Source organism: Dunckerocampus dactyliophorus, chromosome 11, assembly GCF_027744805.1.
Source record: "Dunckerocampus dactyliophorus isolate RoL2022-P2 chromosome 11, RoL_Ddac_1.1, whole genome shotgun sequence".
Lineage (NCBI taxonomy): Eukaryota > Metazoa > Chordata > Actinopteri > Syngnathiformes > Syngnathidae > Dunckerocampus > Dunckerocampus dactyliophorus.
This window is the reverse complement of record NC_072829.1, coordinates 27,070,329-27,086,530: the sequence shown is the minus strand read 5'-3', so window position 1 is coordinate 27,086,530 and position 16,202 is coordinate 27,070,329. Positions and strand designations below refer to the sequence as shown.

The 16,202-nt window shown below is 40.1% G+C and overlaps 1 protein-coding gene across 20 annotated transcripts in view; it reads right to left on the bottom strand.

The window, feature by feature from the left end:
• LOC129189671 (protocadherin alpha-C2-like) overlaps positions 1–16,202 on the bottom strand; it is a 174,846-nt gene that overhangs the window by 93,504 nt on the left and 65,140 nt on the right. Inside the window, exon 1 of one of the 20 annotated variants that reach the window (XM_054791606.1) lies at positions 10,268–16,197. The exons of 17 other annotated variants lie outside the window; for them this stretch is intronic. In XM_054791606.1, coding sequence (XP_054647581.1) covers positions 10,268–12,652 — 2,385 coding nt within the window. In that variant the 5' untranslated portion in view covers positions 12,653–16,197. Of the gene's footprint in view, positions 1–1,791; positions 6,212–6,244; positions 8,306–10,267; positions 16,198–16,202 lie in introns of those variants that run through there. 2 more of the 20 variants (XM_054791630.1, XM_054791618.1) reach the window with 2 other exon arrangements.

Sequence of the window (16,202 nt, the reverse complement as noted above, 5' to 3'; positions counted from 1 at the left end):
ATAGACAAACCCTGCAGTGATGCACTCCAAAAATGTTCAAATGTTTGCCTTGTTTCACTATATAGTAGCAGCATGTCTGTATAGTATAGTATAGTATAGTCTGTATAGTATAGTATTGGTTTTGCAGTGACAATTATGACAATAGGTTGTGGGTTTTATTTCAAACTGGTGAATGTATTACTCAGTTATTATTGTATTTGTTACTGAAGTATTTGAATTATTGTTCTTTCAACTTACATGCCACAAAATTCCATAAAAATGAAAACGCATTGTTTGTAGACAATCAAAAAGTCAATCAAAAGTGAGCATTTTAAGCAGTATGCCTACTTTTGATACAGCTCATATTGTTTCCCATTATATTGTGCAGATGTAGCCTGTAATTCGTCCACATTCAATGCATTACTTCTCCACTCACACCAGAGTGTATATACAGTAGCTGTAATGACTGATGGATCCAACAACATTATACCATACACTTGCTAGATGCACTCATTTTTAATCACATCAACAAATCTCAACAGGGCATCTGCTGTCCAGGCACAGCTTAGCACTGCTGCTGCACTGCGTAACACATAACGCCTCACTCACACACTCACCCACACACACGCTCACCCACACACGCACACGCACACACACTACATATACAGTCCAGCCATACACCATTGTGTGACAAACTGGGCAAAGGAACTGCAGAGAAGCTTCTACTTCTTTAAAACATGTTTGCTGCCTTCCTTGAATAACAACATAAGAGTAAATTGATCCTCCTCTGCCTCCCACCTATGCAAACATGCTCCCCTGCGTCTCTGAACTTATTTGCTGCATGGTGGATCCAAATTTAAAATCAGAACAACTTCCATACCAAAGAAAGACAATATTTCATGCATTTTCCCCATGATTGGCATTCACTGTGTGAATTTTAAAGCTGACCCACTTCTTAGCTAGAAACGATTATCTCTATACCATAAAAGATCTAACTAAGAGCTCAGGCATCTCTGCCTTTGCCATTGTTTATTTGGCATCTGCTGTTTGATCTCAGGTGGGGATTTTGTTGACTATAATCGTGTTCTTTCTAAAAAAACAACAACAAAAAAAAAACATCTTCATTAAATATTGTGAGTCGCCTATGGAGCCACCGCCCCTCCCCCCTCCTCTTCTGCTCACTCTACCCTTCCCTCGCCATCTTCCTCTTCTGTTGCTAAGACTGCTGAGCGTGTGTTAGTCTGTGGACTCGGATAGGTGGATCTCCTTGTGTGTTGCTATGGGCAACACACAATATTTGACACAGAATCAGTCCAGAAGGAGACCTTCACACATGACCTACATTTAGACAGTCAAAAACAGGGAAACCAGCCTTTGTGTTCATGCATTTGATATGTCAGAGTAGTTTTCCACAAATAAATGCACAGTATGCCAAATAGTGGCATCATGTGGAACAAATACTGACTGAAAATCCATGACATTCAAGAGGACAATCACCACCTGACCTGACTGGTGGTGAATTGTGAGTCACAGCACACCAGCTGCAGGCTCCCTCCTCTCTTCCTGTCATAGTTCCAGCCATTCATACATACATCAGTGAATGTAAACTACTTTGCATTCAGGTGCACATACTCCCAACACTCATGTGACAGTATACATTACTTGAAATATGGGATTGAAGAGATGCAAATGTGTAGAAGGCCTCATAAACATAAATTTGGAATGCTGCGATTTCAATAGAAAATATGTATAAAATATTCCCAATATAGCTAAAATTGTTAGTATTTCTTGTTATCACATTAATGTTCTTACCTCCCCAGAGGTGTGTCTCCTGTCAGGGAGCACCAGAGTGTTGGCGTGGCTTCCCGGGACTATAGTAGAACCTATACTCATTCTGGGTCCAACTAACATGTAGCGTTTGTCTCCTGATCTGTACTGGATGCTGTGACACAGTGTCCCATCATAATTAGTGTCTTGGAGATATTTGGAAGTGTACTCTGTGGATTTGGAGCACTGCATGGCGATCAGCACGATGATGCTGATGACAAAAAGAAGTGAGACGGAGCCCAAAGTGATGATGAGATAAAAAGTCACATTGTCGTCCTCCTCGTCCACGTTTGCTGCTGCACGTTTGACATCAGAAGCTGCAAAAGCCTCTTTGGGCTCCACAAGTTTGACAGTCACAGTAGCTGTTGCTGAGAGTGAAACGTTGCCATTGTCTTTGACCAATATGAGCAGTTGATGCTCAGCCTCGTCCGTCTCTGTGAATGAGCGAAGTGTTCTGATCTGGCCCGTATAGCGGTCCAAAGCAAAGAGACTCTGGTCAGTGACTTGCTGCAGTGAAAACAGTAACCAGCCGTTATATCCTATATCAGCGTCATAGGCTCTGACTTTAGTCACCAAGTCTCCTGCTTTCATGTTGCGGGGAATCTCCTCCACACCTTCAGCAGAACCGTTGGAACTGACTGGATACAGGATGACTGGAGCGTTGTCATTTCGATCCAGAATGAACACGTTCACTGTCACGTTGCTGCTCAATGGAGGACTTCCACCATCTGTGGCCACTACTTGGAACTGGAAACTTTTCAAAGTCTCAAAGTCAAAACTTTTTAATGCTGAGATTTGTCCATTTTCAGAGTTAATGCTCAAAAATGATGTCGCTAATTTGTGTTCATCTCCATTTCTCACAATGTTAAACGATACAATAGCATTATCCCCCTCATCACCATCATGAGCACTCACTGAAAACAAAAAGGCCCCCGCTGCATTGTTCTCATTGATATAAAAAGTATATGGATTACTTGAAAACTGCGGACTGTTATCATTCACATCTGCTACAGTCACACTGATTGTTTTGTGAGAGGACAAAGGTGGCTCACCAGCATCCTTTGCTACAATTGTGACATCATACTTGGACAGATGCTCTCTATCCAGGTGAGATTTGGTAACAAGAGAGAACATATTATCTTGTAAAGCAGGTGTGAGCATGAAAGGTATGTCATCACTGACATGACACATGACCTTTCCATTCACGCCTGAGTCCTTATCAGTCACACTGATCAACGCTACGGTCGTTCCAGGTTTGGAGTCCTCTGTGATTGCGCTTGAAAATGAAGTCACCTCAATCTCAGGTGTGTTATCATTTAAGTCCACTATAGTTATGATAACACTTTTCTCTGTTTCCAGGGGGACTAGCCCTTTATCAGAGGCTTTAATATCGACTTCATACTTGTCTTTTGTTTCAAAATCTATCTGCCCTTTCACTATAATTTCTCCTGTAAAAGCATCAACCTCAAAAACCTTCCGCAATTTATTATTAACATTATTCCCAAATGAATATACTACCTCCCCATTCAACCCATCGTCTAAATCTGTAGCATTTACTTGCAGTATAGTGGTGCCAATTGGTGCATTTTCCTTAAGCATTGCAGAATATGAGTCTGAGGTAAAAACGGGCATGTTATCGTTTACATCTAAAACATTTATTAAAATTTCTGTGGTTCCTGACCTAGCAGGCTTTCCACCATCAATTGCTGTTAGCAGCAGCCTGTGACTTCTATCGCTTTCTTTGTCCAGCGCCTTATGCAAATACAAAACTGGGATTTTCCCGTCTTCCCCTCGGTCTTTAACCTCCAGACAAAAATGCTCATTTTGACTGATTTTATACGAGTGAACAGAATACAAGTCGCTGTCTGCGTCGTGTGCGCTCTGCAGTGGAAACCGCGCACCAGGTAAAGCAGATTCAGAGATCTCCAAGCGCGTCACGTTGTCGGGGAAGGTGGGAGGGTAGTCGTTTACGTCCACAATCTCAATGCCGACATAATGCACCTCCAGTGGGTTCTCCACCACTATCTTTATGTTGACAACACACGGACTGATACGCTCACAAACCTCCTCTCTGTCTATTTTCCTGTTCACTCTCAACATGCCGTTGTTCGCTAAAATGAACAGAGGTTCGGCCGGCCCGGAAATGACGCGGATTCCTCGCGAGTTCAGTCCACTCACATCCAGTCCCAAATCTTTTGCAATATTCCCAACAAGCGCACCATCCGCCACCTCTTCAGGAATGGAGTACCGGAGCTGCGCTCTGGTGAAATTAAACATGAGATCCAAACAAAAAATGACAACGACCAAGCGCTGCAACCATGGTGCGCGTCCACGTCGAGCCATATTCCATCAGTTAAAAGTCCAAAATCGGAGTCTTTGCTGGAAAATGCGTCTGAATAATTGCAGAAAACGAATGAATCCGCCAAGCAACAGAGAAGATGTGCGTGAGCCAGAGAGCGAACGATCAAACCGAAGTGCAAGGGCATGCGCGCACAAACGCGCAAGCGCAGCAAACCACTGACGTGAGTCAGTAAGCTTCTTTTTCGTCACAAGCAGTGACACCATGCGAACAGAATTCACAATGCACACGAATGTAGTTATATCAGTAATCGAAATGCCTAATTTTCAAACAGATCTATAGTAAAATAAGTTATATTTAAGATGCAATAATTACTAAATAGTGTTCAAAATGTGTTTAAAATGCTTGAAAACTAACCATCACCAAACGTATAGAGTTCCTTCCTCGTCCCTTCATTCACAAAAAAGTGGTATACTGATCTCCCGTCATCAACATGACGTCACCCGTGCTGTTAATGGTCAAAAACAAAAGAGATTCTATTTATTCATTGCGCCAACTTTTGCATACCATTTCAATTGCATTTGTTTCTTTTCAAATTGAAGGTAGAATGCATTATTTTTCTCCAACGTAGCGGAGACCGGGGACTGTTGTCACACTTGCAATTGTTCCATTCAGGAAAAAGTTAGGAATCACCTGAATCATCCTGCGCATGCTCAGTTTAGTCCACATCCTAAGTAGCAGTGCTCTGATGTATAGACCCAGAAGAAAATGTGTGGGGAAAAACAATTTTGTGAATGCAAATTTATTTTATTTTTGTGATTACATAGCTTCCTTAATTTGTAGTTGAACTCATCAAACATACTGCATTTTAAATATTTGTCTCGTTAGCTAGCTTTCATTCAGATTGTTTGTGGTAATGTTTAATATGTTACCTGTAAACCTAGCTAGCTTATCGGCAATGCACTCAGGGACAGTTGAAACAAACCTGCGTGGGGTTAAGTTGTAATATTTAAAAAATATATATATGTAAAAATAACAACAAAAAAAAACCCCACACACATATAGAATTTGTTAAAGGACAGGTAAGGGAAAATCTATGAGTGGAAAAAAAAGAAGACAAAAAACGCAAATAAATATGTTTGTGACCTTGTGACAGGAATCAATATAGCTCATTCGGTGCACCCCAAATTAGAAATGATTCAGATGGAAGATGTTAAAGCTACACTAACTAAAACTGAAAGTTTCACCTGATGGTGGCCCTGCAGGAAAAGTCATACCATCACCCAAACCAATAGTGCTCATACACATGTGGTCATATGTGTCAGTAAATTCCAAGAGAATTGGAAGTAAACTTTTCAAGATAAATTCATTCTAATTAAAAAAAATGGCCTGATGGTGGTGCTAGAGGACAAGTCAGTCCATGATCCAGGGCTTATTTACCTATTCAACAAATAAACAAAGTCCCTGACACAAAAACTTGGTCAGCAATTTTCTGTAAATCATTTTCAGGGGGCAAATGTCCATGGGGTCAAATAGACCCCAACGGTAAAAGATGTGAGTAATATTTGAGGGGAATAGGAGGGTTAAATCCTTAATTTGTAGAACCACAGCAATTTTGTTTTTAACATTTTGAACAAAACGCTTTCAACAACTTGGGTCATTATCATAGCCCTCATTTGACTGACAAACCAGGACTATTTTGTCAACATTTCACTCCTTGTCTTTGAGATGAAGCCATGCATTTTCTGTTTGTGTTGCAAACATATTTTGGGCCAACAGTTAGCTCAAAATTAAAAAAAAAAGGTCAAAAATGTTACAATTGTCCCTGGTGTCCATCCATCCATTCATTGTCTTCACTCGTGATGCAGGGGTATGCTGGGGCCTATCCCAGCTGACTTCATTTTTTTTTTTTTTTTTTTTTTTTTTTAAAGGTACAATACTCTTGGCGTGCATAATAATACCAGTTTTGGCATTGACAAACTTTGGAGCTACAGACTTTTATAATATTGTTTGTTTATATAAGGCTTTATTTATGTTAAATAAGATAGCAGATATGAAACAAATAAACCTACCAAAGACCAGGTCAATACATTTCATAACGTAATTATGCAACAATATGAATTATGTGTCATTTCTTACCTCCCCAGAAGAAGTGTGTCTCCTGTCAGGAAGCACCAGAGTGTTGGCGTGGCTGCCTGGGACTATAGTAGAACCTATACTCATTCTGGGTCCAACTAGCATGTAGCGTTTGTCTCCTGATCTGTACTGGATGCTGTGACACAGTGTCCCATCATAATTAGTGTCTTGGAGATATTTGGAAGTGTACTCTGTAGATTTAGAGCACTGCATGGCGATCAGCACGATGATGCTGATGACAAAAAGGAGCGAGACCGAGCCCAAAGTGATGATGAGATAAAAAGTCACATTGTCGTCCTCCTCGTCCACGTTTGCTGCTGCACGTTTGACATCAGAAGCTGCAAAAGCCTCTTTGGGCTCCACAAGTTTGACAGTCACAGTAGCTGTTGCTGAGAGTGAAACGTTGCCATTGTCTTTGACCAGTATGAGCAGTTGATGCTCAGCCTCGTCTGTCTCTGTGAATGAGCGAAGTGTTCTGATCTGGCCCGTATAGCGGTCCAAAGCAAAGAGACTGTGGTCAGTGACTTGCTGCAGTGAAAACAGTAACCAGCCGTTATATCCTATATCAGCGTCATAGGCTCTGACTTTAGTCACCAAGTCTCCTGCTTTCATATTGCGGGGAATCTCCTCCACACCTTCAGCAGAACCGTTGGAACTGACTGGATACAGGATGACTGGAGCGTTGTCGTTCTGATCCAGAATGAACACGTTCACTGTCACGTTGCTGCTCAGTGGAGGACTTCCACCGTCTGTGGCCACTACTTGGAACTGGAAACTTTTCAATGTCTCAAAGTCAAAACTTTTTAGAGCTGATATTTGTCCATTTTCAGAATTTATATTTAGAAATGAAGAGAGTTTATTTTCTTCTCTTCCATCTCTGAGAATATGATAGGAAATTGCAGCATTGTCATTGTCATCAAGATCAAAAGCTTTGACAGAAAAGACAGAAGCTCCTGCATCGTTGCCCTCAGTAACATAGAAAGTATAAGGACTGGATGAAAACTCTGGACTATTATCATTCACATCTGAAATTAAAACACTTATTGTCTTTTCAGATGAGAGTGCAGGTTGACCAGCATCTTTTGCCACTACTGATATATCATATTTGGACCTTTTCTCTCTGTCCAGAGGTGATTTGGTCACTAAAGAATACATTTTGTCTTGTGATGATGGTGACAAAACAAAAGGAACATCCTCACTTGTGGAGCAAATCACTTTGCCATTGAGACCAGAGTCCAAGTCATTCACACTGATTAGAGCAACTGTAGTTCCAGGTCTAGAATCTTCAGGAATAGAGCTGGAAAATGACGTCACTTCAATCTCAGGTGCATTGTCATTGATGTCAACTATTTTAATGAGGACACTTTTTTCTGTCGTTAGTGGAACAAAACTTTTATCTGACGCTTGAATTTCAATCTCATATTTGTCCTTCTCCTCATAGTCGATAACACCTTTCACTGTAATTGCGCCGGTGGAATGATTAATATCAAACAGCTTTAATAATCTGTGACTCACGCTGTTGCTAAATAAATAAATTATATCCCCATTTGGACCTTCATCTAAATCACTTGCATTTACTTGAATAACAGTTGTACCTATTGGTGCATTTTCATCAAGTGTCACAGAATAAACATCTTTGGAGAAAACAGGAGCGTTATCATTAACATCTAACACATTTATTAAAATGTTCAATTCACCTGTTTTGGGAGGTTTTCCTCCGTCCAATGCAGTCAACACTAATGAATGTATTCCAACTGCCTCCCTGTCCAAAGATTTTTGCACAGTCAGTATTGGAATTTTTTCATCATCTCCTTTATCTTTAATTTCCAAACGGAAATGGTCATTAGTGCTAAGTTTATACTGCTGAACAGAGAAAGGGCCACTGTCTGGATCTCTTGCAGCTTTAAGTGGAATACGCATTCCTGGTAACACAGACTCAGGAATTTCCAATCTTTTTGTGTCCTCTGGAAAAATGGGAGAATGATCATTAATGTCCACGACTTCCACGGCAACATAATGCACCTCCAGAGGGTTTTCTAGCACAGTTTTCAGATTAATTAAACAAGCAGAGCTCCTCTCGCATACCTCCTCCCGGTCAATCTTCCTGCTGACATACAGGATGCCGTCGTTCTCTCCGAGGTGGAAAAGAGGCTCTGCGGCGCTCGACACAATCCGGTATTTGCGCTCTTTCAACGTGCTCCTGTCTAATCCCAAATCCTTTGCAATATTTCCAACAACAGTTCCTTCCTTAACTTCTTCTGAAACCGAGTATCTCAGCTGAGCCGAGGTGACGCTCCACAAAAGCACAGCAAGCACGCAGCTGAACCACCGGCTAGCCACCCGTGTTGCGTCGCATCCTCTTTGTTCCATGACGTACAACATCCACGTTACATGCGGCGTGCTGTTAACAAACTATTGCATTACAGTGCAACGGGAGATTGTGCACTGTCTGAATGAAATGTTCAAATGTGTCAGAGATGTTAAAATATTGATAGCAATACGTTATAAAGTCTGCCGAATGTGACACCACCAGTACGCTCCCACAACCGAGGCTGCAATGAAGAGGAGGAACCAGACTACACGAAAGTCAATCCACTACACGTTTACCCATCACAGCGACACCATGTGTTGTCATTGCTTACTGCAAGTACATCAACATTTATACTTAATCACAGAAAGTTCAATATACGTGTAGAGCAAAAATTATGAAGAATATGCTAGGATAGAAACAATTTCCCCCGTTATCAACAAGCACACTACAATACTGCATAATTGAAGTTGAAATATTAGTCGAAAGCCACCAAAATGTGTAATAGAAGTAAACATGTGTATTAAGTGAGGCAAATACATGACCAAAAATTTGTTTTTCTCCTGTGTGTTTAAATACACGTGCAAGGGAATAACAGCAGAAGTTATCAGCACCATGGACAGCGGTTATGCAAAGCCAGTGAGCTCATCCTGCAGGAATGACTTCATCTCCTATCAACTTTTCACATACAGTACATGCACCCTTTCAAAGATAACCGTGACATTTATGTTAATTATACTTTAGTCGATATAGTAGAGGTCAAGTATTAAAGTATGTGAGTTCCTCTAGCTGCCAAGAGGGCACCAACATTCAAATGTACTTCCAGCATCATAACCCGCCTCTTCCTGCTTTGAGTACATAAGCTATGCCAATGTAACACACGCACAAACACAAGACATGTTTGTTGTCAGCTAATGATAGCAATTTCACAAGGTTTAGCTACTAACGTTAGCTATCATTGAATGTGTAGCCTATCCTAACCACACGACTCCAAATTGTTAGTTGCTTCTCTCAGACTGCTTTTTTGTATTTGGACGCGATATGGACATGTACTTGCATGCGAGACAGCGGTTACTGAGAGCAATGAACGGCAGTTATTTCATTCAGGCTGAAGGAAAATTTACAACATTGTTCGTGCATTTGTAATCGTGGAAAAAAGAAACATTTTTTTTGTACAATCTGTTCTTTCAAACCCTGATTGGTAACATATGCTAGCCAGTTGTAGCCAGTTGTAGTGTTCTTATATTTTTTTGTTTTCAACGAAATACAATTTGGAGTAAGTTGTATACGGCCCCTTTAACTTGCTAAAAGTTTATCATGAAGTATTATTGGAATATGGTGTCATTGTGCAGTGCAATGCATAAGTAGTGTATCATAAAATTAGGTACATTTAAATAAGGAAGTGGTCGGGAAGCTTTTGGAACATTGCAATCATTTATCAAGTCAAATTATTATTGAAACACTGTCAAAATATGCTGAAATACTCTGCACAATGTGTACAATGGAAACTGAAAAAAGATGAGTGGGCAGTGGATTGTAACTGCTATATATAAAAGGCCTTTTTGCTTTAAAGTATTATTATGACAAAAAGTCTGCCAAACTATATGCATTCACGATCATGGTCAGTATCAATGAACCAAGAATAAAACAGTTCAACAGATTAAAACAGTATGTGGCTAGTGTAGGGAAGCAACAATTATCTAAAAAAACTGTCTTACCTCCCCAGAAGAGGTGTGTCTCCTGTCAGGGAGCACCAGAGTGTTGGCGTGGCTGCCTGGGACTATAGTAGAACCTATGCTCATTCTGGGTCCAACTAACATGTAACGTTTGTCTCCTGATCTGTACTGGATGCTGTGACACAGTGTCCCATCATAATTAGCGTCTTGGAGATATTTGGAAGTGTACTCTGTAGATTTGGAGCACTGCATGGCGATCAGCACGATGATGCTGATGACAAAAAGGAGCGAGACCGAGCCCAAAGTGATGATGAGATAAAAAGTCACATTGTCGTCCTCCTCGTCCACGTTTGCCGCTGCACGTTTGACATCAGAAGCTGCAAAAGCCTCTTTGGGCTCCACAAGTTTGACAGTCACAGTAGCTGTTGCTGAGAGTGAAACGTTGCCATTGTCTTTGACCAGTATGAGCAGTTGATGCTCAGCCTCGTCCGTCTCTGTGAATGAGCGAAGTGTTCTGATCTGGCCCGTATAGCGGTCCAAAGCAAAGAGACTGTGGTCAGCGACTTGCTGCAGTGAAAACAGTAACCAGCCATTATATCCTATATCAGCGTCATAGGCTCTGACTTTAGTCACCAAGTCTCCTGCTTTCATGTTGCGGGGAATCTCCTCCACACCTTCAGCAGAACCATTGGAACTGACTGGATACAGGATGACTGGAGGGTTGTCATTCTGATCCAGAATGAACACGTTCACTGTCACGTTGCTGCTCAGTGGAGGACTTCCACCATCTGTGGCCACTACTTGGAACTGGAAACTTTTTAACGTCTCAAAGTCAAAACTTTTCAGTGCTGATATTTGTCCAGTTTCAGTATTTATACTTAGAAATGAAGATAGTTTATTTTCTTCTCTTCCATCTCTGAGAATATGATATGAAATCACAGCATTCTCATTGTCATCACGATCAAAAGCTTTGACAGAAAAGACAGAAGCTCCTGCATCGTTGCCCTCAGTAACATAGAAAGTATAAGGACTGAATGAAAACTCTGGACTATTATCATTCACATCTGAAATGAAAACACTTATTGTCTTTTCAGATGAGAGTGCAGGTTGACCAGCATCTTTTGCCACTACTGATATATCATATTTGGACCTTTTCTCTCTGTCCAGAGGAGATTTGGTCACTAAAGAATACATTTTATCTTGTAATGATGGTGACAAAGCAAAAGGAACATCCTCAGCTATGGAGCAAATCACTTTGCCATTGAGACCAGAGTCCAAGTCATTCACACTGATTAGAGCAACTGTAGTTCCAGGTCTGGAATCTTCAGGAATGGAACTAGAAAATGATGTCACTTCAATCTCAGGTGCATTGTCATTGACGTCAACTATTTTGATGACAACACTTTTTTCTGTCGTTAGGGGAGCAATCGCTTTATCTGATGCTTGAATTTCAATCTCATATTTGATTCTCTCCTCATAGTCTATGTTGCCTTTTACAAAAATTTCACCCGTTGATGGAATGATATCAAACATGTTTAAAAGTTTGTGATGCATACTGTCAGTAAATGAATAAACTATATCGCCATTAGGACCTTCATCTAAATCAGTAGCATTTACTTGTATAACAGTTGTCCCGATTGGAACATTTTCATCAAGCATTACAGAATAAATATCATTCAAAAAAACAGGTGCATTATCATTAATGTCTAGAACATTTATTAGAATATTCATCTCTCCTGTTTTGGGAGGTTTTCCTCCATCCAGTGCGGTCAGCACTAATGCATGACTCGCCACTGCCTCCCTGTCTAAAGATTTCTGTACAACCAGTATGGGTATTTTACCATCATCTCCTTTATCTTTCATCTCTAAACGAAAATTATCGTTTTGACTCAGTTTGTACTTTTGTACAGAAAAATCTCCTCTGTCTGGATCCCGGGCAGCTTTCAGCTGAATACGTGCTCCTGGTAACACAGACTCCGAAATCTCCAACGTCTTCTCTTTCTCTGGGAAGATGGGGGAGTGGTCATTCACGTCCAGTATTTCCACACCAACGTAATGCACTTCCAGCGGGTTTTCTAGCACTGTTTTCAGATTTATTAGACACGCACTGCTCAGCGCGCACACGTCCTCTCTGTCGAGCTTTCGGCTCACGTAAAGGAGGCCATCGTTCACGTTAACGTGGAAAAGAGGCTCAGCAGCGCTCGACACAACCCGGTATTTCCTCTCTTTCAACGTGCTTTTATCCAGCCCAAGATCTTTAGCGATGTTTCCCACCACTGCTCCTTCGTTAACTTCCTCCAAGATGGAATAACGAATTTGCGCTGAGGCCACACTCAACAAAAGCGCAGCCGCCACCGCGCACCGTGCCAAGCATCGCCGTGTCGTTCCCATGCGTCTCCTTTGTTCCATATTGAAGCCAGGGAACATCAGTTGTCCATCACAACAACTACCACTGCCTTGCAAAAACACAATCCAGCACAGTCCTTTGTTTGAATAAAAAATAACCTTTCTAAATCAATGATTTTGGTGCACAGCATTTGCAGAAGCAACAATACGCGTACGTGCTGACACAACTGCGCACTCAAGCAGACTTTTGTCAGAGGGAGGTACCAAATGCTACAACAGGCTTGTGTATTACCGCCCCCTTGTTGAGCGCCACTATAACGCCAAACTGCAGAATCACAGAAAACGCGCTCTTTATAATAACTATTCATGGCGTTGTTTTACTTCCTTACAGGATATCTCGTCGCACATCCTGTGTTTAAATGGACAGAACGAGCAGGCAAAAATAAAGAACGTTTTAAAGCATTAACGTTTAATAATTTGTCACACCAATGTATATATACAGTATATATAGTATACTTTACTTTAAAACATCAAATTGAGTTTGTGGAAGTATGTAATTATAGCTGATGTATTTGTGAGCAATGCAGAAATGCTCCATATTGGCTTTTTATCAACATGTTGTTACCTTGTCAGTATTATTCAGCTCCGAACCATAGTAAGGGCGAACTGATTTCAGCAAAGAAGGAAACTTTTTTCCTGCTGCTTCAAAAAACTTTATTTCGAACGTGGCAGCAGTGCAATGAGCACACACAAACAGGCCCGCACGTCTCTCACCCTTCTCCAGCATGAGGCGCTCACACTTCAGCCTTTCTTCTCTTCTGGAAACATGCCTAAGGCCAAAGGTCACATAAGTCATAAAGTTCACACTACATAGCTGTCCCAGGCAATGCCTGTAACATTCCGGTATTTAATGAGCGATACTGATATAAAACCATATATACGCAGCAGCTCTTCCCTCAAAGTAACATCAGGTTACACCTCATGTAATCAATGAACACATTCTTTTATCGTGATTCCAATGGATGCGTTTCACAAACAAAAACTGTGTAATGTGAGTTATAGAAAAAGTGCCATATTTATTTTTAACATTTTGTCTCAACAAAATAGTAATTTAAAAAATTGTGACCAATAGACAACTAAAATAACATGTTCTCTTACTATCACTGAATATGACAGATTTATCTTAATAAATGAACAAATAAGAATCCAATTAAATGATGCTGGCGACTACACAATCTGGAAAGCTGCACATTTGTTGTTGTGACACAAACATCCATATAAAAACAGTAATGTTCTATGTAGAAACTCTAGATGAATGCGATCAGTGACATTGTCAGCTGGGCTGATTCAACACGTCAAATGTGAACGCAGCATGAAGAAACAAATTGGATTATAAGTATTAAAGAAAGACACTTTCATTGCAAATTGCAAATTTACAATCAAAACTCTTTTCAAAACTTGAAAATAATTCCAGACCGTGGACATACTGAGCTACCAAGCTTGTTACTGTGCGGAGCACGTCATCACTTGCGCGCCAATATCATTATCGGCAACAAAGCCAATACCAATATGAACAATATCTTACTTTTATGCCAATATCGTCTGATAATATTGGTCGGCCGATATTATCAGACATCACAAAAGGAATATTGGATAATATTTATCCAGTACCATTGGCCAGCAACATAAACCTACACCATACATGTTTGGAGCCATAGACTATGAACTTGCACGTGACTATGCATATTTAAAAGCTGAAATATTCAGCTAATTAGTTATCAAGGCTGTATAATGTAACTTGTATGAATAGGCTGACACTTGATTGCCTAGACAATGGTGATTTGCAAAGTGAAACACCTTCTTTTAACACACAGCTGTAAGTTTCAATGCAAGCAAGGACACAAAAAATAACCACCACCACCACATCATGACATTAAGCATTCAACACAGCACTCATAGAGGGGCGACTCTCCTGAAGGAGTAGCAGCGAGGGTGCAGTCTGCTCAAGGAAACAGTGTTGAATATTTTCTGTGTGTCTCATGTGTGGAAAATACAATCTAATGTCAATTTCAGCCCATTTGCATGTGTCCCAAAGACGATGAAAGAAATAACATTAAACTGTGGAACATATGTTTCAGCTGCGGTGTTTCAGCTGCGGTGATTTCCGAAGTAACACCTCATTGTGCACCAAACGCACCAAGCCTTGTTAGCGTAAACAGTGTAGTCCGCACACAATGTAACTAAAATTGAATCCATTACGACTATATACAACTGAGCTGCCATCTGCATTGACGCACAATGTGAACTTCAGAGTATTTCTGGGTTATTTCTTCATAAAAAATCGGGCAATAATGAAAGTGATACTGATTCAAAATCTGAAACTATGCGTTATGATCCGATTTACTACTGATCAAATTTTTCCAATCAGTACACTTTTGGGAACTATTTTTTATATCTTGTTTCAATGTTTATGTGTTTATGTTTCTTATGTTCTTATTCTTTCTTGTGTTTTCTTTCTTTTCTTGGGAGAATGAACAGAATAAGATTTTCATTGCATGGTATAACTGCTGTTTTACCATGCACATGACAATAAAACTCTCTTGAATCTCTTGAATCTTGAATCTTGAATCAATGGAAAGTGTAGTGTGTTACTCTTGTGCTAACTAACAATGCTTTGAAGAACACAGCGTTGAGTCGGATATGGAGTTCGAAGTTGGATCCATTCACAAGCTCTGTGTTACGTCAAATATACATTGCCATTTCATCACGTCCTGATCATCCCACCAAATCCAAAAATGGTAAGCTGTGAAAAAATACTTCACAGAATCATGATTTGTAATAAATAGAGTGCACAATATCCATTTCCCATTGCTGTGTATGTGTATGCACAGAAAAACAAAGGAAACAGTGAGACGCATTTTCATTACACTGAAAATTTGAGACACGGATGTAAAAATGTCAAAATCGGGTTCTTTTTCGAAAACCTTAGCCTTAAAACTCATTTATTTACTCATGCAAAGTGCAAATCAAGCATTTACCCACAAATAATAAGTAAATAAATTAGAGAATTTTTATTTAAATGCTACAATTAGGATTTCAGAAACAGTGCCCTGCTACCATGAAATATACCAAAATGTGATATTTCCATCCAAGTTTTTCTTCTTAAACTGCAACAGAACAGGTGACACTTTATTTTAATATCCAAAATGGTTAGACAATAACACGTTATTTTTTCTTGCTATGTCACACTTTTGGTACTTTGTTCAGGAAACCTTTAGTTCAGTGTGTTATTAATGAATCATTTAGGCCAGACTGGGGTTCCTGTGAACCAAGCTGACATTAGAACATAAGGTAATTTAATTTTAGACAAAAGGAGAATGCTGGACATGCTGGGCAGTGCCATTTAAAAGCATCAGTATGTCTGTTGTAAACAATTCCAGCTATTCTGCAACAATGCCTATTGGCGGCGAACCAGTGCAGCATTTATTTTTTTTCATTAGAATAAATGCTTGCAGTCTTAAAAACTTAAAAGTAGTATTTGCTTTGACAAGATATTTTTTCAACAGGCTTGCATCACATGTTGTCATAAGTTTCCATATGTGACATTATTTGAAATGTGTTCTTTGGAATA